Source organism: Daphnia pulex, chromosome 2, assembly GCF_021134715.1.
Source record: "Daphnia pulex isolate KAP4 chromosome 2, ASM2113471v1".
Classification (NCBI taxonomy): Eukaryota; Metazoa; Arthropoda; class Branchiopoda; order Diplostraca; family Daphniidae; genus Daphnia; species Daphnia pulex.
Window position 1 is genome coordinate 12,280,827 of NC_060018.1, and position 22,810 is coordinate 12,303,636.

The 22,810-nt window shown below is 39.0% G+C and overlaps 1 protein-coding gene across 2 annotated transcripts in view; it reads right to left on the minus strand.

The window, feature by feature from the left end:
* Positions 1-548: 548 nt before the first annotated feature.
* Positions 549-22,810, minus strand: part of LOC124207567 (uncharacterized protein DDB_G0271670-like) — a 35,375-nt gene continuing 13,113 nt past the window's right edge. The window contains exons 2-5 of one of the 2 annotated variants that reach the window (XM_046605115.1): positions 20,683-20,742; positions 2,431-3,472; positions 1,277-1,465; positions 549-1,125 (exon numbers count right to left, since the gene is read on the minus strand). In XM_046605115.1, the coding sequence (XP_046461071.1) occupies positions 551-1,125; positions 1,277-1,465; positions 2,431-3,373 (1,707 nt within the window). In that variant the 5' untranslated portion in view covers positions 3,374-3,472; positions 20,683-20,742 and the 3' untranslated portion in view covers positions 549-550. Of the gene's footprint in view, positions 1,126-1,276; positions 1,466-2,430; positions 3,473-3,613; positions 4,898-20,682; positions 20,743-22,810 lie in introns of those variants that run through there. The other variant, XM_046605108.1, reaches the window with a different exon arrangement.

Below are 22,810 nucleotides of genomic sequence, written 5' to 3' on the forward strand. Positions count from 1 at the left end.
GGGGAGAGAAAAAAAGGGAACAAAATCTAATTATTTCAAAGCGAACTCCGAGTCGCTCGAGAACAAAAAACAGAAAAACCCCGACTGAAAAAAAGATTTGTTTTTGTACAATGTAATCATTTTTAATTTGAATTTTACTTTTTATTTCCGAACGTGTTTCATACCGCTGTACAAAAAACACTCGAATCATCCAAAAAAAAAAACGGGAGCGGCTAGTATTTAATTCGCCCCGACATCTACTACCCCAACGAAAGAAAAAAAGAAACTAAATCCACTTGGCTATTTTTGTTTTTATCCGGAAAGCGGAATAATCCTCTTTGTACATGGAGAACAGAAAAAAAAATTTTAATTCGTATTTAACTGAAACCTAGTATTTTTCCCGCATATCTGTGCGATCCAGGTTTTAGCTGGATTATTAATTTTTTTTTTTTTAATTTTTTTAAATTTTGTTTTAAGTGAAAAAATATAAAGGGAGGCAAAAAAAGAAGAAAAATTTTGGTCTACTTAATTCGAATAATTGTTATAATAACGACGATAATTATTTAGTGTTTTAGCGCCGGCGCTGAAGCAGTGCCAATCTCTTGCGGAGCATTTCTTGACGTTTTTGCAGGGCGTCTTTATCGGCGACAAATTGTTTTTCCCTATTGGTCAAACCTTGACAAAAGTTGGCGGCTTTTTTCAAAATGACGACTTTAGCCGCTCGATCCGTCGCTTCCAGGTCAGGAATGAGCGATCGAAGAAATTCGAAAGCGTTACGCAGATCGACTCTTCGTTGACGCTCCATCGAATTGTGCTGGGAGCGTTTTTCGCAGCTGTCTTCCGAATCGCTAGCCGCCCGGGAGCAACGTTTCCGCGGGGAACTGGAACCGCTTTCGCCGCTGCCGGAAGACCGCGGTCTTTTACTGCTGTTGCTACTATTGCTACTGCTGCTCCGCTCGCTGCTGTGGTGGCTGTTGCTCTTCAACTTGATTTCACCAGAGGATTTCTTTGACGACTCTGAATGCTTGCGCTGTTGAGCAGCAGACGCCACAGCCAATTGGAGCTGCTGTCTAACCAAGGCGGACGGATGCGACGGAAGAGCTTTGCGCATCAAAACTTGGCCGTTACCAGCAGCAGCAGGTGCAACTGCAAAAACATAGGAAATTCTAGGGGTTATTTTTCCATCAAACTTGCAAAGCGTCGTCTGCCAAAAACAGTTTAACGGCCGTATGTCTAGACAGTGGCGCAACACGGGCACAAGGCCAACCATTTCTCTATCCTTCCGGACTGGACCTACCTTTCAGTTTGAGTCGTAGCGGAGCGACCGAGGTGCTGCTGCTGGTCAACGTCGTCGTGGTTAGGTTAGTGGTGAGCGACGTCGTTGTCGATGACTTGCCATGCGATGATGTTGTGGTCATGGAAGAAACGGCAGCTGACGGATTCATCCGCAACACCTCACCCAACGAGACGACATCAATTTCTTCTTCTGCAAAAATATGAAAAACAAACAAATGAGTAATATAGAAAAACATAGACAATGGCCAAATAAGGAGCGTCTGCTGTGACGCAAGGCTCTCTCCTCATGGGCTTTTGCATAACCCTACAAAAGGCTATCGAAAAAAGAGCGGGAATAAAACAACCAAACAAAAAACGCACGGTCGAGCTATTTCAAGGACATGAACGTGAATGGACCCAACCAGCCACCACCAAATAACATTGGCGTGCAAGATAGCCTCGGGCGCCCGCCACTTTAAATATTGAAATAACAACATCATCCCATGTGTGGTAGTGGTGGTGGTTAAAAAATGCCTCCCAGGCATCAAGTAAAGAAGGAAAAATTCCAGTCGGCAAAAGAAATGTCGTGATGGAGAGAAAAAAAAACCGCCAGACAGTCACGTGATCGTGAGAGACTCGTTCAATACATCCGCGCGCGCGGCAAAAATCCAGCAGCAGCTTCGCCCACCCACCACCGCCGCCCTGCGTCATTGACGGACTGAGTTTGCGCGCGGGCAGATGGTGTCTGTCCTTGGGAATAAAACTATTGCTAAAAAGATCCCCCTTGCACAACGTATGGTGAAATTTTTTAAGGGGAAAAAGTTGTGCCACCTGGTGGATTTACCCATTAGAATATACGCGAAATAAATGAAATCAAATATTTTTTAAAAGGGCGCCAAAGTCATGAGTCATGGAGGAAGTGGGTAGCGAAAAAAAAGCGTGATAAATGCCCAGTTACAGTTGACAGCCGTCTAGTGGCGCTACTAGTCGTTCAAGGTTTGCCTTTTTTTAAGAATTCAATCGCTGTCTGAATATCTATTCAAGGTCGCCAAAGAATAATAAAAGAACGCCATTGAACTTGCCCCGCCAATTCTCTTACAACAAAACCGGATCTGCACGATATATTTCTTAACCAATTTTTCTTTTAATATTATTATCAAAGTAAACAAAACTTACCGGAATCGGAAGGTGTCGGTGCACCAAGGTCGAAGGGAATGGCCATGTGATGATCGGGCATGGCCGGTCTCCTTTGAGTGTGGTAAGAATGATCGCTGTGACTGTAACTGTGATCGGTAATGAGCGATGGCGACACCACCATCTTGACCAGAGATTTGTTGTTGATTTTACGGATCTGATGACTCCGCACCGGATGAATATTGGGCGGTAGAGTGGCCTGATAATGGGTGATGGGTCGATCTTCATCAGACTCGGATTCATCGCCAGAAGATGATGATGAGGAGGAGGAAGACGATGAAGAAGAAGAATGGCGACCTTTGTTGTTGTTACTTCCTTCATCGCTGGTCAACTGATCGGCGTCCAGCTCAGAATCAGACAGGGAGAGTGGCGTTTCAGGTCTGATGGATCCCAATGTATCCAGTCGGGTTCGGCTACCACCGACAACGGGCAATACGCAGGGTAAGCAACTGGCCAAGGATAAAACGGTCGATTCAGGAGGGCTAGATGACAACAAACAAGGCAGCTGGACTAGGTCTTTCTTGCCGCGATGCTCTTCAGCTGGGCAATGTCCAGCCCACATGCAATCGTGTCTCAATTCGTTGACATCACATTTCGTATTATTGTTATCGGAGAGGAGAATTTCGGGCACGACAGCATCAGTTTGTAAATCGTTTAGCCAAGAATCTGGATCGAATCCGTCCAGAAAGTCAATTCCGTTAATCAATTCGCCCAATCCGAGGTCGAGATCTTCCTCGATGGCTGTCGTCGTTGTTGTTTCAACTTTAATGTCGATGTCATTGCTGCGAGTCGGAGAGACGGGCGGCGTGGGCATGTCAAACTGGAGATCGGAACATGTCATGATGCCGGTGGACGAAAAGAGCGGATCGTTGTGACCGAAAGAAAACGGTTCACACATCATCGATGAAAAACTGATGGCTGCCATTTCACAAATTGTTTCTTTTAATCTTTCAAGTGTTTTGGGTAGAAAACTTGTCAACACTCTTCAACACAAAATCACGGACCAACAACACACTCGCACGTCCTGAATTCAATTCAACAAAAAAAGAAATAATTTAATAAGTTTTTTGGTGAAATCATCATGTGAAAGCCGGTTTCCCACACACACAACACACCTTTAATGGAAAAACCCTCACCCAAAAAATTAAGTAAAAATTTTTCTTACCGTGACATTCGGTGTTTAAAAAAAAAGTCGAATAAACAAGTTGGATAATCCGTTTGAATTGTGCACTTATTTGTTTCGTCGTGATGAAAAATTGATCAGACAGAGTAATGGGTATTGGCCGGGAACAGAATTAATCGAATCGTTTCGAATAGTTGAAAGGGACGTTTCAGAGCGAGTTGGAGAGAGACAATGTTACCGACTCGACATCCACCCTGTGACTGGCATCAAAAAGGATTCGAACGGCTGTCTAAGAAGCGAGAGAGAGGCCCTTTCAAAAGAGGGGGGAGGAGGCTAGTAGTAGGGGGTGGGTGGGTGTTCGATGCCTTTAGGGCGGATCGTTTTTGTATCGCTCCGCACACTACTACTACGAGAAATCTAGATCCTTGCCAACAATAATTTCAATTTTCTTGGGCATTTCTCGCAACTGTCATTATTGAAATATTTCATTCAATGCATTTTCATGAGGTGAATCATCTTTTAATGAGTCAATCAAGTCTTATCAATGATTACTTTCAGCGAAAATGACTAACCGGTCCCGTTAAAGTGCCCACTAGCCGGCATGAGTTGCGCGTAGGGAAATGGTTGCACTAAAATGCGGAATAAAAACCGGCAATAATCAAATGGAAATTAAAATATAACGCAAAAGTATGTCAGAAAAATATTTTGGAGGGAAAAATTGGAAGAAAAATCAAGGAATCTTCTAGAAATGATTTTTCTCGATTGCAATAATTTTTCACCCCATCACCCCCCCCCCCCCCTCAGGTTAAATGTTTCCAGTACCTAAAGGGGGGAAAACAACTAAAAAAGTAATCCCATTTTTTCAGACCCATCCTCTTCACCACCCACAAGTTATCTTTCACTCCCCTTTGACCTTCCCAACTCGCCAAGATTTTCTAGAAATTAAAAAATATGTCCATAAAATTTGACGTGACGTCATTCCAAGGGTCGTTCGAATGACACTTGTTATATTGGCCTTAAAAAACAAGTGTGTGTGTGTGTAACAAGAGCTTTTTAAGTAGCGTCTGTTAAAAAGATTGTCAAACAACAATGGCGCAAAAATTCAAATTTTAATTCACAAACATTTCTGGCGGGCAAATTTTGTTTCAATGGGATTAAAATGTATCATGTACAAAAATTGGTGTGTGCGAAAAAATAATATTAGACTAGACGATGATTTTCCCTAACCCACAAACAAAAAAACCAGACATAGGGTGTGTGTTAGCCTTACCATATAAGCCCCTTTTTATATGGTACACACACACACACACACACTCCAATAGTCTGTACATGCCTGGACGATTTCCAGACGGTGGTGGATTCCCTTACCTCCCCAAGGGGATTGTGTTTCCTCCCTATGAACCCCCCCCCCCCACCATTTTTATTTTTCCTTACCCTACCCCCAGTTTTTATGATTTTTCTTCATCTTTTTGTGCCCCCCTCCCCTCTCCAAGACGCGCATCCAAGATGGCCGACTTTTTTTTTAAAAACGTACAGGAGCGCCTCTAGGGTTCTAGAAAATCTCTCTCCACCTCTGAATAGCATAACTTTTTATGGGGAAAGAGTTTAATCGTAAAAAAAATAGGAGGCTGTGGAATGTTGATTGTAATCTTTTTTAAATGTTTGAATGGCAGGGTATTTAGTAGTTCAAATAAATGATACTGATCAATTTCTTCGAGAATGGCCGGGGTATAATCCGTGTGTAAAAAAGTATAAATGAGGGAGGGATTTGTAATGCTTAATACCGTGTTGATGTGTCGACATGTACATACACTGGGGATGAAATCCCTTCTCACATGTCAAGAAATGTTTAAAGATGTTTACTTACAATCACCGGAAACAGCTCATTTTCTACTTATTGGAAAATATCTCTTTTGCAATTTCAGGCCTCATTAGTAGACTAATAAGTTGTGTAGATTTTTCATTAGAGATTGGTTCGGCGTTGAAAAAAACAAATGAGGTTGTCTGAATTATTCTCCAGAGTAAATTAAAAACAGTCGTCTCGTTAACGATATTTTTTTTTTTTTAGAAAAATTATGAAATCGCCATTTTAGTTCAACTACCTGTTTCCCCCCAAAAAACAACGTTGATGCAGATGAGAACCCGTATCCGGTCTATTATTCATCACCCCAAGGACACCACACACGGTATAAAATAAAACAGACGTTTCATATTTTTATGAGAGATATATGTGTGTCACACGTAGAAAAAGCTGGTACTACTAAAAGGTGTGTGTGTAACAACTCTATATATCCCATTATTATTGAGAGACAAATATTGATTTGATAGAATATAATACTGAGGACATCCTTCTTCTTCGGTAGACTTTCCAACGTACACGCAACAACCTGCGGTTTCTTTGCGGTCGTTCCAGACTGCTGCCATGTTGTACAGGTGGTGCGTAGAGAGTCTAGACGCGCGTGTCAAACGGAAGAAGAAATTCTTTCAACTTTAAATTGAGATTATTATGAAAAAGGTTAAAAGGAAAGGTATAAATAAAAATACGATTCTGTCCGCCCACTAGCTCCTCCTATAACTATTTTTCCTTCTAAATGTAACAAAAAAGTTAGGTCATAAAATGAATGTCGTAAAAATCCCGGTGGAAAACGACGACCAATTTTGCCCGGCAACACACACAATTCGGAAAGGGGTTTTCTTATTTTTCATTCACATTTGACTTGATAAATCCTTGTTACCTAATGAAATAAAATTGTTATCGTGACAACAGGATTGAATGGAATTAAAATTGCTGATAGCTGAGTAAACAACAAATCGCCCAGGTAAACACGTCAAAATGGAATGAGGACAATTCAAAGATAACAAAATAGAAAATGTCATCAATAACAACATATTTTTTCTTCTTTTTTTCATTCAAAATTGCCCAAACACTTTGGCTCTCTACTACACACAGCAAGACAATTGTCTAGTGGACACGTTAAACTTCCGGTAGTGGACACTTTATTCCTCAACGATATTCAAGAAGAAGAATATCCAAGCACAAAGTTTAGTTGTGCCCCTTTTCTCAGCTGGCCCTTTTCTGACTCTTTTCTTCTTTTATTACACTACTACTACTACTACTACTACTACACACCGAAAAAAAGCACAACAATAATACACGGTACTACCATAGAGTATCGTATTTCCCCCCCCCCCCATCTTACCTTTAAAAAAATAAATTTCAGGGAGAGAAAAGAAGTGCCGGACATGCCACCACTTCCAGCAGCCCCTCTCTTTAGTTATTTTTTGTTAACAATAACAAAAGGGAATCTTCTTCTTCTTCTTCTTCCTTGTGATATTATTCGGAGCTGCTTGACTTGAAGATATTTTCTTGGGGGAACAAATCATCGGATCAAATTTCCAATAAAAGAAGAAGAACAAAGGGACCTGTTGAAAAGATACTCGGTGAATTTATTATGAACTCAAATTTAACATTAGATGGAAATAAGCCGGTAATCAAAACGGATGTGCTCGTTAGACGCCAGCAGAATAATGAGTCGCAACCGGTTTTTTAAACAAATCAAATGTTTTCAAAGGGGAGGTTATTTCAAAATTAGGTCGTAAAAATAAAGAAGAATCAAATTTGAAACGATCCGATCCGGAAATCCAATCAAAAGTTAACGAACTCGTTAGATTTGTTACAGAAAATAAATAAATGCTGACCTATCCTTTTTTTTAAAAAAGAAAAAAAGAAATGAAATTTGTAATTTTTCAACATATTATCTCATCTTGATTACACAAAATACATAGAGACTTGTGGTGTGTCTATCCTTGAAAATGTGCCATAGATACCCATACACAACAACCCCAGCAGCCACTGTAACCGCTATCGATATGGCAGTCAACTATCGTTGGTTATTGAACGCCCAATTTATCTCTTATTTATTTCACACACATTCACCCGAAAAAAGAAATAGTCGAATTTTTTGTTTTGACGGGGAAAATGGTCACGTAGTCAGTTTTCTCTCAGCTCAAACAACTAAAAATAAGACACTCGATATTGTGTATACACAAACTAATATAACTCTTTTTCTCTCCCACTATCTCGCCACACGCATTTTCCATCGGCATCAGCACATCTAACCTAAATACATATAGACATCTCTCTCTAGCTTTCACACTCAAACGTGTTATCTATCGCCAAATAAAATATGGTTCAACTTATTATGTTACAAACACAACAAAATCTCGTTGGCTTCGATATTTTTCGCCAAAAAATTGTTTGATTTTTCCGACACTTGAAAAAAGCGGCGAACCATTTGGCGGCATTTTTGAAAATCAATAAGAAAAACGGAGAGAGTGGCGGGGAGAAAACAACTACTTTATAGACTGCAATTGACCTGAGATGACCCTATTTTTTAACACAGAGACATAGAGCACACAAGTAGTGCACGTGTTGGCAGCAATAAAAATTGCCTTTTTGTAGTAGTACCCACAACAATTGTGATCCGATTTTCTCTTCAAGGTTTACAATTTTTTTTCCCTCCAAATCGGCTTCAATTTGAATTCTATGGTTTTCTCATTTAGGAGGAAAAACTGTAATATAAAAATGGTTTAAAAAATAAATAAAATGTACAACAGCTGTTGCACGGCATTTCTTTTTCTCTAGACTCGTTCGTGGCGTCTCATATTGTTGTACTTCTGTTTTTCCCCTTTTTGTATTTTTTCGCTTCCATATTCCTCAACTTACAACCCCAGCTCGTCTTTTTCATGCTGTCTGCGTTCCAGACATGTGTCTTTCATTGTGTCTTCTTCTTCAGTTTTTTTTTGCGGCTCCTCGCAGATCTTTTATGACGTCCACAAAAAAAGTTGTTCAAACACAAAAAACATGTTGAAACTTACACACACAGACAGATAGACACACAAAACTGTGGCGAAACGATTCGATGGAAGATCACGGTTTGATAAAAAGGGCGCCAACTTGACGTGTCATTTTTTGATAACGCACGTCCCGAACGACTTTTTAAAAATTCCATTTCTCATATCGCACGAATATTTTGCGCAATCGAGAGATTATTCACGAAAATGTTTGAAAAACAAATCAACGAGGAATAATAATCAATTCATATTAATTGGCTTATTAGTGTTTCTCGTGATTGAATTAATCAATAGTAGTATAGACGACAAGGTGCAGCCGTACGACCGTCTGTCCTACATTTTCTCTGACGTAACTTGGCAGACATCTCAAAGGTTTCTTCGACGTCTAATACTCTCGTTCTGTATGTGATCGATCGATATTTAAACCACTTACACGCCGAGGAGAACATGCATGATAATGAAACTAACAATAATCTCTATTAAGAAGACCGACGAAAACCAACAATGTCGCTCTGGAAACTTTTGACTGAGAAAAAGCCAATGTACATGCATTTTTTCTTTTCTTCAAACAACCGAAAATGGCGGCGATTTTTGTCCTGTTTGGTGTCAATCACAAAATCGACAGGAGATGAATACACACACACGGCATTTGATAGAGATATAAAAGAAAGCATTCTTGGCCTTACTATAAATATACAGTCACAAGTTGGACGACACAATAGGTGTCAAACCAAAGACCATCATGATCCGCTGTCGGATGTCCGGACTCCTCCTCCCCCCGTTTCACCTGGAGAGTTGCTTTATCGACACACAAAAGGTAACCGAAAAAGAAATAAACCTCGTCTCCCATCACCTTTTTTTTCAGCCATTGATCTCCACACTGTGTCACCCCCAGGTGTGTGTGTATGCTGGGCTTAGCCTTGTCAATCTTGTTTCCAATGTTGAACTACAATGTTAATTGAATTAATAATTTTTGTATAGCCGATGGAAACTTGCAACATTTTCAAAAATTCAACAAAATTTGTTCTTTTTTGTTTTTTAAATAAATTTATCTTCGAAAAAACCCTCCACTTTTTTCCTCGTCAGATAAGCTCGGCGGGATATCCGCAGCTATATAGCGCTATATAGCTGCCTTACGTATATAATCCGCCGCCGGATGTTTGCGGTTCCATCTCTCCCCCTCCTTTTTATTTTTCGCTCTATGGCTCGTTTGATGCAACTTGTATTATTATTATTATTATTATTATTATATCTGTTTAAATTCATTCAGCTCACACACCGCAATATTATTTTCTGTCGGCTAGACGAAACGGTAGACATCGAACTGAAATCGCTCCGACGACTACCGACGTCATTCCCATTCTTATTATGCAGTCGGCAAACCGTACAGACGGACGGCATGTAATTTACATATTCAATGACAAACAAACCAACCCCCCTCTCTCTCTAGAAAATAAGAAATTGAAGAAGTGGTGGCGCTGACGTCTAGATTGTCCTACCGCCCAAAAAAAAAAATTTAAAAAAATTTAATTTAAATCAAATAAAACCTCAGAGACGCCGCTCCAGAATGCCCAACTGGTGTCGAATGAGTTTCCTGCTTACGACGCTGATGAGAAAACGCCAATTTTCTTCTTCTTCTTCTACTACAAAACGTTTTGTTTTCAAATAAAATAAACAAGACGTCTGATGTAATTTCACACCCTCCGTGTGTTCTCTCCCCCCCCCCCAACGTCTTACGTGAAGAAACGAGAGAGAAAGGAATCAAGGTAGGATGATTTTTCATCAAAACATTCATCCGGTTTTGGATGTTTGGTAACACGAATATTTTCATGATTCACGTCAGGGGTGAAAAGACAATTCTTTGGGTCCGGCAAAAATAGAATAGTGACCTGAATATATATTTTTTTAAAAGAACCAGACAGTCAAATACACACATGGAAAAAAAGAAAAAGTTGAGGGGTAGTACTATACACCTGTGTTTGCCAAGTGTGGCGAACCCTAAACAAATTTAAGAGTTCCACGATAACGATGCCGATATGTTTTTGTTGTCCAGCCGCAAACAGCCGAGGACGCACAGTGCAAAATGGCGACCTTTTTTATTATTTCTTAAAAAAGAAATATTTTTTTTTTTTGTTCCTGGTTTATTTTTATAGTTATAAAAATAAATCAGACAAAATCCCATTTCAATGATTATTGATGTTTCCTTCTTTCTATATGCGCACAGTTGACAGGTATATGAAGAAAAGAAAAAAGAAATGGAAGCCTTTTCTCGACTGTCGCACACAGTTGAATAGTATTTAGATCCATTATTCATTTCCTTCTGATTTGTATTTGCGTTCGCACCAAAAGGGGAAAATAGTCGAAAACGGGTTTGGCACAATCGGGTGGACACAAACGCCAAAAAGAATCACATCGGCCACTTCTTCTTTTCTTACAACAACGAAAGGAATACACAAAAAAAGATTTCAAAGAAGAAAGAAAAAGAGAAGAAGCCATTGCCAATTTTTCTCGAGGGGACGACCAAATAACAAAAATAAATAAAGTAACCAAATTTCGTGTTCCGCCAAATCCGGTTTGATCTAGTACAACATTAACAATTCGGCTAGAAGAAATTAAAAAAATAAAAATGCGTATGATTTTTTGTCTAAAGATTTAATTTTGTTTTTAAAGTCTACCGATTTGGAATTTTTTTCGCAATCACGATCGTCCGGGATCGTTTCAAAAGGCGTTTCACGATCGGATGAGCCTGCAAAAAGAATAGAATCTTCACGGGTGGCTCGACAAAAATCCCAAAAAAAGAACAGACAGACGAAACAGAAGAAAAAGAAGTCATCATCATCATCGGATCACCTTCACGCACAAGTGAACTGGCTGTAAACAATCATGACAACAGCATTCCCGTTGAAACTTGAATTCAATCGAAATACCTCAGCTTCTACTGTACAAATGTAATATATATATATCAATCTAACCATTTTCTTTCTTTGGCCAAGAGAAGAAGACTGTCGGGGAATGTCAACCCGACAACAATAGCTCAGCGGCTCCAAAAGAGCTTTTTTTCCCCAACACACACACAGACACAGAGCACCAATATTGTTTCTTTTTTTCCAGAGATAAAACCTTCTCTTTATTTTGCCAACGTGTACAAACACAACAACCATATACATTTTTCTTTGAAGAGAAAAAAAAGCTGTCTCGGTCTAGATCCAACATCGCCACCGACCATCCATGCGGCTCTGAATCAAAACAAAACATTCTTTTGTGTTTGCGTACACATTTCACCATTTTCCCTACTAGCTCTTGTTGTTTCAATGCAGAAAAGAAAGAAAGAGCTAGTACACAACGGCAATCTGATTAGAAAAATATACATATATAGATTAATCCAGCAATGTCGACAGGCTCATCCGTCCGTTTCAATGAATGTGTCGCACAGAAATTTCCCTCCAAAATGAAAAGAAGAAGAAGAAGAATTTGTTATTTTCCCATTTTTGGGAGGGAAGTGAGTACCTGTGCGTTTCTCACAGCGATTGTATAGTAAAGCAAAAAAAGTAGGTGCTATCAGTAGTACTACAGAGATAGTAGATCTCCGTGTGTAGTAGTAGTAGTTGTTGTAGTGGTGGTGCTGGTACAACAACAAGGGGGGAAATACTTTAGCCGCAGAAAGAAAAAAAGTAACAAAAATCTTCCGACCGTGAAATTCTAATAAGGAATGAATCCGTACGGCGCCAGATTTAAAATAACAAAAAGGATTTCGCTGATTCCCTATTGATTTATTTTCTTTTTTTTTCTCTCTGATGAACCAATTAGATATTCCTGAAAATTTGTTTTTTGTTCATTGAAAAATACCTGTTTCTTTTGAGAGAACCTGTCACACATCACCGCCACCGATGATGATGATGACGAAGGAATTTTCTGCTGAAGAAAAAACCGACCAGATAAAAAAGGGGAAAAAATGAAACATTCCAATTGTTTTATTTTTCATTTTCCCATTCTTGTTTTGGCATATTTTCACAGGCGTTTTCATTTTCATTTGAAAACATGTCAACAGAGGGGAATCAAATGGCGCGCATCTTTTTTCAAAATAAAAAGGTAAGTTTATATAATTCGCGGAATCATTCCAATTTTGGCCAAACGTCAAATGCGCCGGCAGTTAAAAAATGAGGTCGATCAAGTCTCGTACTGGCGCGGTTGGTATCAAATTTCTTTTGGCAGAGTCCGTCTGCACTCAATGACAAATGATTTGGATGTTTCAAAGATGTTTGACCCGTCGCGGGAATTGATTTATTCATCAAAAAGCTCAATTTCCGCGAATCCATTAACGCGTTTATTTATATCCATTCCCAGAAAAAAGCCAACCTGTGATGGATGACCATCAAAACACGCCTAGCCCCCCCCTTCCACCATTTCAATAATAATTTTAAAAAAGAAAAGTTGTCTTAATGCACCTCGTTTCTTTGTGAATGAACAAGAAAAAAAATAAACAAGACACACAACATCAGTGTTGGTTTTGACTGCAGTACACGACACAAAAAAGATGAAAATCTCGGAAAAATCTCTTGTTACGTGTGTTGTTCACAATCACATTACATTAGACACACACGTGTAACAAAAGCCGACATCAGAGGGTCAAAAGAAGATTTCTTCATTTCGCTTCGAATGTGAACCATTTCCGTCACTGACATGTGAAAACGAACAACAAGAAAAGGGAATTGTTTACCTTTTTTTAAAAAACACAGGTAAAAAAAAAATAAAATAATAATTCCATTTTCTGCTTGGTCATGTGAGTCCAACAATTTTTCTTTTTAAAAATCACTTTCAAGACATAAGACGCCCCCTTTGGCTTCCCACCAAACGATTTCTTCATTTACTCGATAAACAAAATGTAAAATTAATCAAATAAAACAAAACAAGACATTTTTTTCGTCCGAATTCTTTGGCAAATTTTCAATCGCAATACAAAATTCGCACAGAGTTTGTGCGTTTGGCTCGAGCGTGTGACGGACAAAGTTCGTCTGAAGTGAAAAAATAAGACAAATAATTATTTTATTTTTCAAACAAAAACAGGAAAAAAAGATTTCGCCGACTTTGCGGCGACCGAGACGCCATCGGGGGGGGTATATAATAATCATCTACCTCCAGGCTGAAATGAGGTGGGCGGTTACTTTCGCGGCCCTTTGCGGATATATCTTTTATTTTTGTATTTTTTAAAAAGGTAAAAAAATAAAAGAAATTACTGATGATGCACCACCAGCAACGGCTGTCGACCCAAATTTCTTACTATGCCTCCCACAATATTATTTTCAATGACAAAATGATCATCATTTCCCCCCACCCAAACGTATCCAAACGTATCCATCGACCCCCGTTTCGTTACTATCCCCTCCGCCTTCCTAGTCGTTAGATCACAGATGGAAAAAAAATTTCAAAAAAGATAGAACACATTTGTGTTTACATCTCCTTTCTATATTCCATTTCCTCTTGCTGCATTTATATTTGGTTGTGTACAGGAAGATGGGAATCATCTCCCGTGTCACGCGCCATCTGCCACACACCACCGGTGCGACCACTGCCTGTCACAATGGGTGGCATATCGTGCGTGCCATAACAATAACAGAAACTGAAAGCTAGAGCTAAAAAGAAAAAGAAAGAAAAACAAGAAGAGGAGCTAGACGATAATGGATTCGAACCGCGTGACAGATGCCGAGACTCTCGAGTGGCGCCAATTTCAAAAATGGTTCGCGTTTCTTTCTTTTTAAATTATTTAAAAATAAAAAACTCGATGGATAAAACCAAAAAAGTTTTGGGTTTTTGTGACGACGACTACGACGAATGCAAAAATCTATAAATAAAAATAAAAGAAACACTAGCAACTCAATTTAATTGCCCTGCGAATGAATATAAAAACGAGACACACAACTGGCAGCCGGGTATAGTAAGAAATGGTCAGAGATTACAGTCGGCGCCGCCGAGCGTGAAGCAATTCACGCAAAAAAAAGAAAAAGGGACAACAACGAAAAAAGAAAACCAACAGAAATAAATTTCTTATCGCCTTTTCTTAGTTTGAGAATGATGACCATTTTAAAAACACAACCCCAAAAAAAGACTCTTGGGTTGGCGAATTGATTTTTTTTTCCCGCTCTAATCTCGTCTACAGGTATTTTGCCGAAAAGAACTTGTCTCATTTCCCGGTTATCCCGAAACCAAATACCCCCCCCAAAAAAAATACCCAAAAAACTTTTTTGGCTAAATTGCACTCAGCCACTAAAATTTGGTTTCTTAATTTCTGTTCGTTGTCGAGACACACCGATTTGTTGCTGATTGCTGCAACTCGACTCCAAAAGAGAAGTAGCCGAGAGAGAGTACATAAGAGAACCTGTTGGGAGTTTGTGATGATGTTTAGTCGCTCGGTTTTAATTGAGAGCCAAAGAGTTGCGGTTCGTTTCGAGATCTTTTTATTGCACAATGTCCTCTCTCTCAGCGTTTGAGTCAACGAGCAAAGAAAAGATAACAGGGTCCCGGTCCCATTATAATAAAACCATAATATTACTATACACGCAAAAGTTTTTTTTTCTTTTTTTGTTTTGGTGTGTGACAACATTTCAAACGACATTTTGGCGCCGCCAGTTTCCACCGGAAACTCTACGAGCCACTACGTCAAATAGTGAAATGTAATAAAACACACGAGAGGCCTTCGGGAAAGAAAAGAAACCTTAAAAGAGTTTTGAACGTGAGCGCTAATTGAAAAAAATAAAAGAGAAAACGACGTCGACGACTATCGAACATCATCTACTCACACAAACAAAATGAGAAAGATTGAGTGAGAGCTATGGCCAATTTCAAATATTTGCCTATTATTTTTTTCCCGCCTTCGACCAACGTCGACAATCAAATATTTTGTATTGTATTTTAATTCTCTCGTACCTTCTTTTTCTTTTCAAAATTCTAGAGACTCACGATGACCTAATAGTCTCCCTGCCATCCTCTCCAAAGCGCCTTGGGCGCCGTTCGTCGTGGAAGAAAAAAATGTCGGTCAAACCCATTTCCCATTTTTATTGAGGGGAGTCGAAGAATGCACGAGAGTATAGGACCGCGTGAGCGTCAAAATATAGGGGGTGTTGCGTGTTTGCCAAAAAATTTTTTTAAAAAGAAAAAAAACACGCATTAATTTTCGTGAAGGGAGCGGGGGAAAGGGAGCGCCCCGGGGCGATTCGAAATGCAAATTAGTTTTTTTTTTCTCCCGTCTATACGCACATTCACTTTATTCCCGTTACCCCTCCTCCCGGTCGTACTACTACTACTACTACGATTACTATTACTACTACTACGAGTTATTTTCGTCAGTGTTCATTTGCAAGCTAAGGAAAAGGGTCGACCGTAATATTATTATTATTACTATTTTTCCCGTTTACCATTTCAATCGTTTCATAACGCAAAAAAAAATAGAAAATTGAAATTAAAGGGGGGTAATACTATGACAAAACAGACGAAAAACCTACCAGACTGTGTAATTCTCTTGTGTGCGGTTTCACGTTATCGTGCTGTTACATTCATTCAAGGCCAAAATAAAAATAAGAAAGAAAGAAAAAAAAACGTTCAGACACCAAAACCTTTTCCACCTTTTTTTTTTCTTTAAAGAGAACCACCCGCGGGACTCCAGACTATGGCAGACGGGTCTGAACGTAGCCCGCGGGGCGTGAATACTACGCAATGTTATGCAGCGGGAACGAAAGAAAGGAAAGGAAGAAAGAAAAAAAGAAAAATAAGGAGAATTTTCAAGAATGCCGGTCACGTGTTTCCCGCCAAGAAATAAAAGGGGCAAAGAAAAGAAAATCACTTTTTTTTTTCAAAATTCCCGCCGACGACGTGATTTTTTTGTTTTTTGTTTTTTAAATAAATTTTAGAGGGAAAGAGAGCCGGAAAGCAATGCAGAAAATGCGAATTGATGTGAATATAAATGAGGGGGACATTCAGGGAAATTGTTCACTAACAAAAAACCAAAAAATATACGAAGGGCGTCGGGAGCAGCCGGCGCTGCCACATTGCAGCAGATGGTTTTTCGGTGCCTTGTGTGCGTGCCATGACCGAAATAAAAATTTGAAAAAAACTCTACAAAACCCCGGCGTGAAAGCAAAGTTTTCTTTTCTACCCCCGTTTCTTTTAAAATTATTATTTTGTTCTTCATTGTTTCGTTTAGATTTCCCGCGTGTTTTGACCTCCTTTTATTTCTCTCTCTTTCTCTCTCCATCGGTCCCGCCGACGGGAATATCGCTCCGACAACCGCAACAATCGCATCATCATCAAGCATTTCAACACAAGAAGAAAAGCTCCAACAAAAGTGAACCGTACACTTCCAAATAATCAAAATTCAACAAAATAAATAAATGACTCGGATCAAAAGCGGACAGCATTTCTTTGCGCTTTCTGCACCAATCGACAATCGAAGCGTTCAATCAAAATCGGCCCAAAGTTGTTTCTGTCGTCATCGCATCCGTCATTTCGTACATATTTTTCAGTCTAAAATAAAATACCAAAAATTTGTGTTGCCAAAAAGATAAAAAGGAAAATAATAATTTTTGAGGTTTTCTGATGCGCGCTCGCGCCCGTCCTTCAGTCAAAGTCGCCACGGCCGTCGTTCACCACGGCCTTTTGTCTGGATTGCACGTCACCAGCAGACTAGACAAGGCCTTTTTAACATATTTTTCAATTTTTTCCGACAAAATTTTTTTTAAAAATTAGACACGATTTTTATAGAATTTTCTAAAAAAAAAAAAAAGTTACGTAACGAGTCTCTTAAAAAAACACTAACCAGTTTTTTTATTTTATTTTTTTTTCGGGCTATGCCCTTGTGCATAACGAGGTCACATTACACACTCGATCGTGCGTTCATATAAGCCCTCCTTTTATCCACACACTCACTCTCTGTCCATCTATAATTCCCAAATCAAACAATAAACGTCGAGAAATTGATTACAAAACAATTTGTTTGTGATCTCGGATCAAAAAGGGCAATGACGTAATCAGGATTATTACGACTCTTTTTTTTTCGATTGTCATGCATAACATTTTTCAATCCCCTACGGGGAGATTAGGCGATTTTTCAAAAAATAAAAAAATAGAATTAAGACACACAATTGAATGATAAAGCGAGTTTTTTTTTTCTTTTGATTAAAAAATAAAATTGAAATAAAAATTTTTTAAACCAAAATGTATGGTAGACGAACAACATTTTTGTGGTTAGATATCAAAGGGGGCTTACTAAATCTAAAATTTGTAATTTAAAATTTTTTGTTTTTTAGCGGAGATCGCTAGACCTCAGCAAAGTTCAAACAACCTCAACCACCGCCCATTGATAAGTAGCAACGTTATCTCTCTCTGTAAATGTCGTCGTTGGGTTCGTTGTTGATTGACTCGGCCGCAATCCATTTTTAAAAAACCCGCGCCACAGTGCACACAGATAAGAAACGGTGAATTCATTCATTCCAATATCGTTCAAAAACGTCAACTCAATTCCAGCACGTGAACCGAATTTCTTCCTTTTTCTTTTGGCTATTCCAAGAAAAATAAAAAAACGAACGAACGACGTCTCGCCAACATAAACGCCAGGCATTTCCTGGACCGGGTTACACCACCGCCACCACCGCCAACAAACAACAGCTGTTATTGTTGTTTTTCACGCTCTTGTAACTGGTAGTTAGGGAAGGAAAAAAATTCTTCTTAACCGCTCTGGGCACGCTATATTCATAGGCGAAATGCAATTTCAAATCCCCCCCAAGAAAAAAATGTAAAATAAAAATAACATCCACCCCCCTATATGTGTGTTTTTTACGCACTGCCGTATACTACTGATAAGTATAAGTTCTTTTCTGTTCAGCAGCACGTAATAATCAAATGGTTGCGCATTTTTTTATTATTATTTTCATCAATTTTCACCACCGCCGCCGCCCCATAAAATAAAATAAAATAAAAAAAAGGACGACGAGAAAAGCGCGGGAAAACGGGAGTTGGCAGCCCGTAACAACGGCCATAAATACCTGTAATACAGTAAGTAGTTGGTAACATTAGACGATTGAATCATTGCACGGACCTTTTATTATATCATGCCACCATACCTGTGCAGCGACGGTATAGATTACAGGTGTAGCATTACCTGGGAATTCAAATGGCGAGTAAAAAATAATCATAAAAGAACGACCAGCCCCTATCTCTCTCTCTGTGTCTGTCTGTCTATTAAATAAATGTAATTTCCGAATGCGTAGGCAGAAGAAAGGAAAAGAAAACAGAAAAAAAAAAGAAACCCAATAACAGACACTCACTCCAGTTGGCTGTGCGTGTAAGTTAGTTAAGGGTGACTGTTCGTTGGCGTTCGCACAATATTGACCGCTTCCGTCCGGCTCGGCAGCCGCAGACCAATCATTTTTTTTCTCCAAGCAGTAAATATATAAATAACGCAATATTCAACGAAAAAATAATTTGATTGACATCAACGTCTCTACAAAAAAAATTGTAAAATAAAATTTAAAAAAAATGGGGGGACGCCAAAGGTTTTTGTCACATGATTCCCACGGATAACCCAGTAGAGAGTTACTTCGGCCGTATATACAATCTAACGACACAACCGAGACCAAACAATAGGATAGGGAAAAGAAGCTAGTTTATAAGGGATCTTTTTTTTCCAGTTTTTCTAGACCTTTGTCTACTAGGTCTATTTTTGTTTTTTTTCAATTGTTGCGCAGCTTCTTTCACCTAGCGAGCCCTTGTTATTCTCCAATTGGGGGTAGTTGGGGGGCTACAACCGTAAAGGTGGTTGGGCCCCTCGAATCTGGATCACATACACACACACACAAGGGGGCTCACGGATTCATCATTCATCGTTCATTCGACAAAAAAAACCTCCATTATTCAACACCTGGAGGGGATCATAATATTACCGACAAGTGGCGCGACACAATTTTTCAAACCGCCAATCGAAGCGAATGATGTGATTTGATCCAATTCAGTTTCGACAGCAGCCGAGAGATAGATAGAAAATTCAAAAAGCCAATCGGCAAAGAAGGCATTTTTCTTTCCATTGACGCCTCTACGGTTATTTACGAGCTCTCTTTCTCTCCCAACTGGCGAAAATAAATGGGCGCCTTGTTGTAACATTACTTTCCGGTTGTCTAACTGTCCTCCTCCCACAAGTCGGCGAGGCGGAGTCCCCACTACATCTATACTTGGTCTCTGTATGTACCTATTCATAATAGACTAGGGAAAAGATTACCATCATCTTTTACCCTTTTCTTCTTCTTCTTCTTCCCCCTTAAACTCTTTCATTTTCTTTCGTAATTGGGGGACGGTTTTTTCTTTCCTTTTCTGACTCGAAAAGTTTGGGGTTTTACAGGGTAGGCGGAGTTCTCCAGGAAATTTTTTCTTTTTTACTCCGATGCAGCTGCTTGAAAGCCTTTTTTTTAGGAAAAAATTTCGGGGTTTTATATAACATTCGAACTATTTTAGTTTTCAGTTTTTTTTTAGAAGAAAGACAAAAAAGAAATGTTTTATGAGATCGGTGAGTTTCGATGTGCGTGAACTCGTTTCCTTCACGTTCAGTAGAGAAGAAGAAGAACAAAAAGAAAAACACGACGGAATGATTCGAATAATAGAAGAAATGGAATAGAAAAACGAATTCTTCCCATTTCTTTTATTTTTTACGAGTTCTTTCCGGCTCATTTCGGAAATGTTTTTCCACAGAAAAAAAAAAAAAGGTTTTCCATTCATTTTCGTTTCCCGCTCAACTTTTTGAGAGAGATTTCATCTTTTTTCCAGTGAATTCCCCGGTTGAACCAAAACAAACAAAATGTCGTCTCCCCCTTTTTGTTTGATTTGGAAGAAATCCAATTCTTTCAAACCCCCCCAAAAATATATAATACACCGCGTCGAGTGTGCGCAGCGGAACTGGTTGTTGTATCATCCATTTAATAACAGTCCTCTCTCTCTCGTGTTTTGATGGACGTTTCTTCGTGTGTAAGCAAAAGTCGACATGTCCCATCGCTTTTAGCGCGTTACAACATTTTCAACGCAACAGACAGTTAATCAAAAGACTAAAACCCCAAAAATATAAAAGTGGGCCAGCCGTAACAATCATTTTTTTTTCGTGTTGTTTGCCTCTCATTTCGTCTGCTATTTTTGATGGCAACTCACGCAGACAGGAGCCAGACAGACGCTCATTACAGCCAACAGGTACAAAAAAGAAACGGAATAATGTTACGTGTGTTGCTTACCTTTTCAGACGAAATGCGGCGTGCCGGAAATGTCAACCGTTCAGCAGCAGCAACAGCAGACTAGAAAAAAAAGAAAAGTAAATCACAAAAAAAAAATAGTTCTATTTATTTTCGAAAATGATACACACACATTCAGCCGAGAGTCTAAATAAATAAATATCAATCTAATCTTAGAAATTTTGAAATTGCTGGTTCAAAAATAGACTTTGAGCCCGCGTTCATTTTTTTTTTTCCTTTTTCAAACTAATAAAATCTAATTCGCAATCTTTGAGCGCCGCCAGGAGCGACAGTTGTGAAAGTAATTTGAAATGACACTAGAAATAGAAATTATAAAGTGATGAAAGAGAGAGCCCCCCCCCCAAACGCACCCAAAACGTCGGTAGAAATGCGATCTATTAAAAGAGAGAAATAGGTTACATAATCCACACATAGTCGATTCCCGTTTTTAAATGGTTCGGAATGAGAGAGATAGAGAGAAAACAAAAATCTATCTATTTTCAATTTAAAAATTTGTTGGATTAAATTTCCAGGGTTTTTTATTTTAATACAAAGTCTCAACTGTCAAAAAACGGGATACCCCCATATTTTTGTAGACTTTTAAAAACAAACCCGAAAGTCTAGTCGCAGCCGCGATCCATGGCTACATTTTCCTGGAAAAATCGATGCATCTGCCGGGCCCAGTTTTCCCTGAGTCCCTTTAAAAAAAAAGAAGAGAGAGAAATGCGGAGGGACCGTTGTGTGTTCTCTCAATCGGGGAAACGTAAAACTCCCCAGCACCGCCGTTTTCGGTCGAATTTCATTCCCCCTCTTACCAAAAGTGTATACTGTTGGATATATAGTGTTTATGGACTATATATAAATGACGTTGAGCTGGCCAAGAGCCCTGTGTCTGCCCTCCTTCTGTCTCTTACATTATGAGATCACATTTCACGCCGAACTGACCACCTACCACCACCTCGTCCCTCTCGTCCATCAAACGGTCAAGCAACAAGCCTCGGTAGGAAGAAAAAAGGACCTTCTTCTTTTCTTGGCTTTTGTTATTTTTATTATTATTTCCATCTTCTTCCTTTTTACGGTCGACTGCACATTCTAGACGCGACTGCGAGCCCAGTGATTGGGTCAGACTAGGGAAAAAATAGGAGGGTGGTCTCCACCGAAAAACGGTGGGGGGAAATCAAATACAATAGAATTGCGATTGAGTTCTAGTTCTAGTTTGTGTGTGTGTGTGCTGTAAAGCTTTTTCTTTTCTATTTTTTTACCTGATGATTTGCTCGGCCAGAAGCGGCTCCGTCATCACCCGGTCAAAAGAAGGAGACGGGATATCAAAAGGGCGGTAGATCGACATATCGTCCGTTATATCTACATCAAACAAGGATTGTATGTAGGGGGGCCTTATAAAGAAAAGGAAAGAAGAAAAAAAATTGTATTTTTCTTCTTTTATTCCTCGTATATAGACCTCTCTATTATATCAAATGATGAAAATTTCTCTTCTTCTTCTTCTTCAGTTTCGGCTGAATCTTTAAAGGCCTAAACTGGAACAATTTCGTGCATGTGTCTGTGTGTCGGGGGAAGAAATAGGCCTATACAAAGCTATTATGTTCTCTCTCTCCCTTGTAAAGAGTCGGTAGCAGGATAGGAGCAGCAGCTATATAGTAAAGGGCGTGTCGAGTTACTCAAAGATCCGCAAAAGAACCCCAGACACACACACACACACACATGGGAAGGATAACACAAGAGCCGGTTCACATAATATTGAATTTTATTATTTTTTTTATTATTTTCCTGAGCTTCTTCTTTTTCGATTTGTTTCAAAAGACAAAAAGGAGGTTTGTATTATCTTAAAAAAATATATTATTTTGTTTAAAACTTCTTATGAGTAGAGAGGGGGCTTGCTCTGTCAAATGAGATTGAAAGATAAGAAGAACCAAAAAAAAAAATATTAATAAAATTAAACCATGAAGATAAATCTTTTTGGTAACACAAAGCTGAAGGGAGTTAAAACAAAATAAAAAAATGTCAAATCTTTTTTTTTTAAATAAAAACTTCGTCTCGTGTTTTGATTGAAAAATGTTTCTTGAAAAAATTAAGAAGAAACAAACAAACAAAAAAATGGTTGCTCATATCGAAA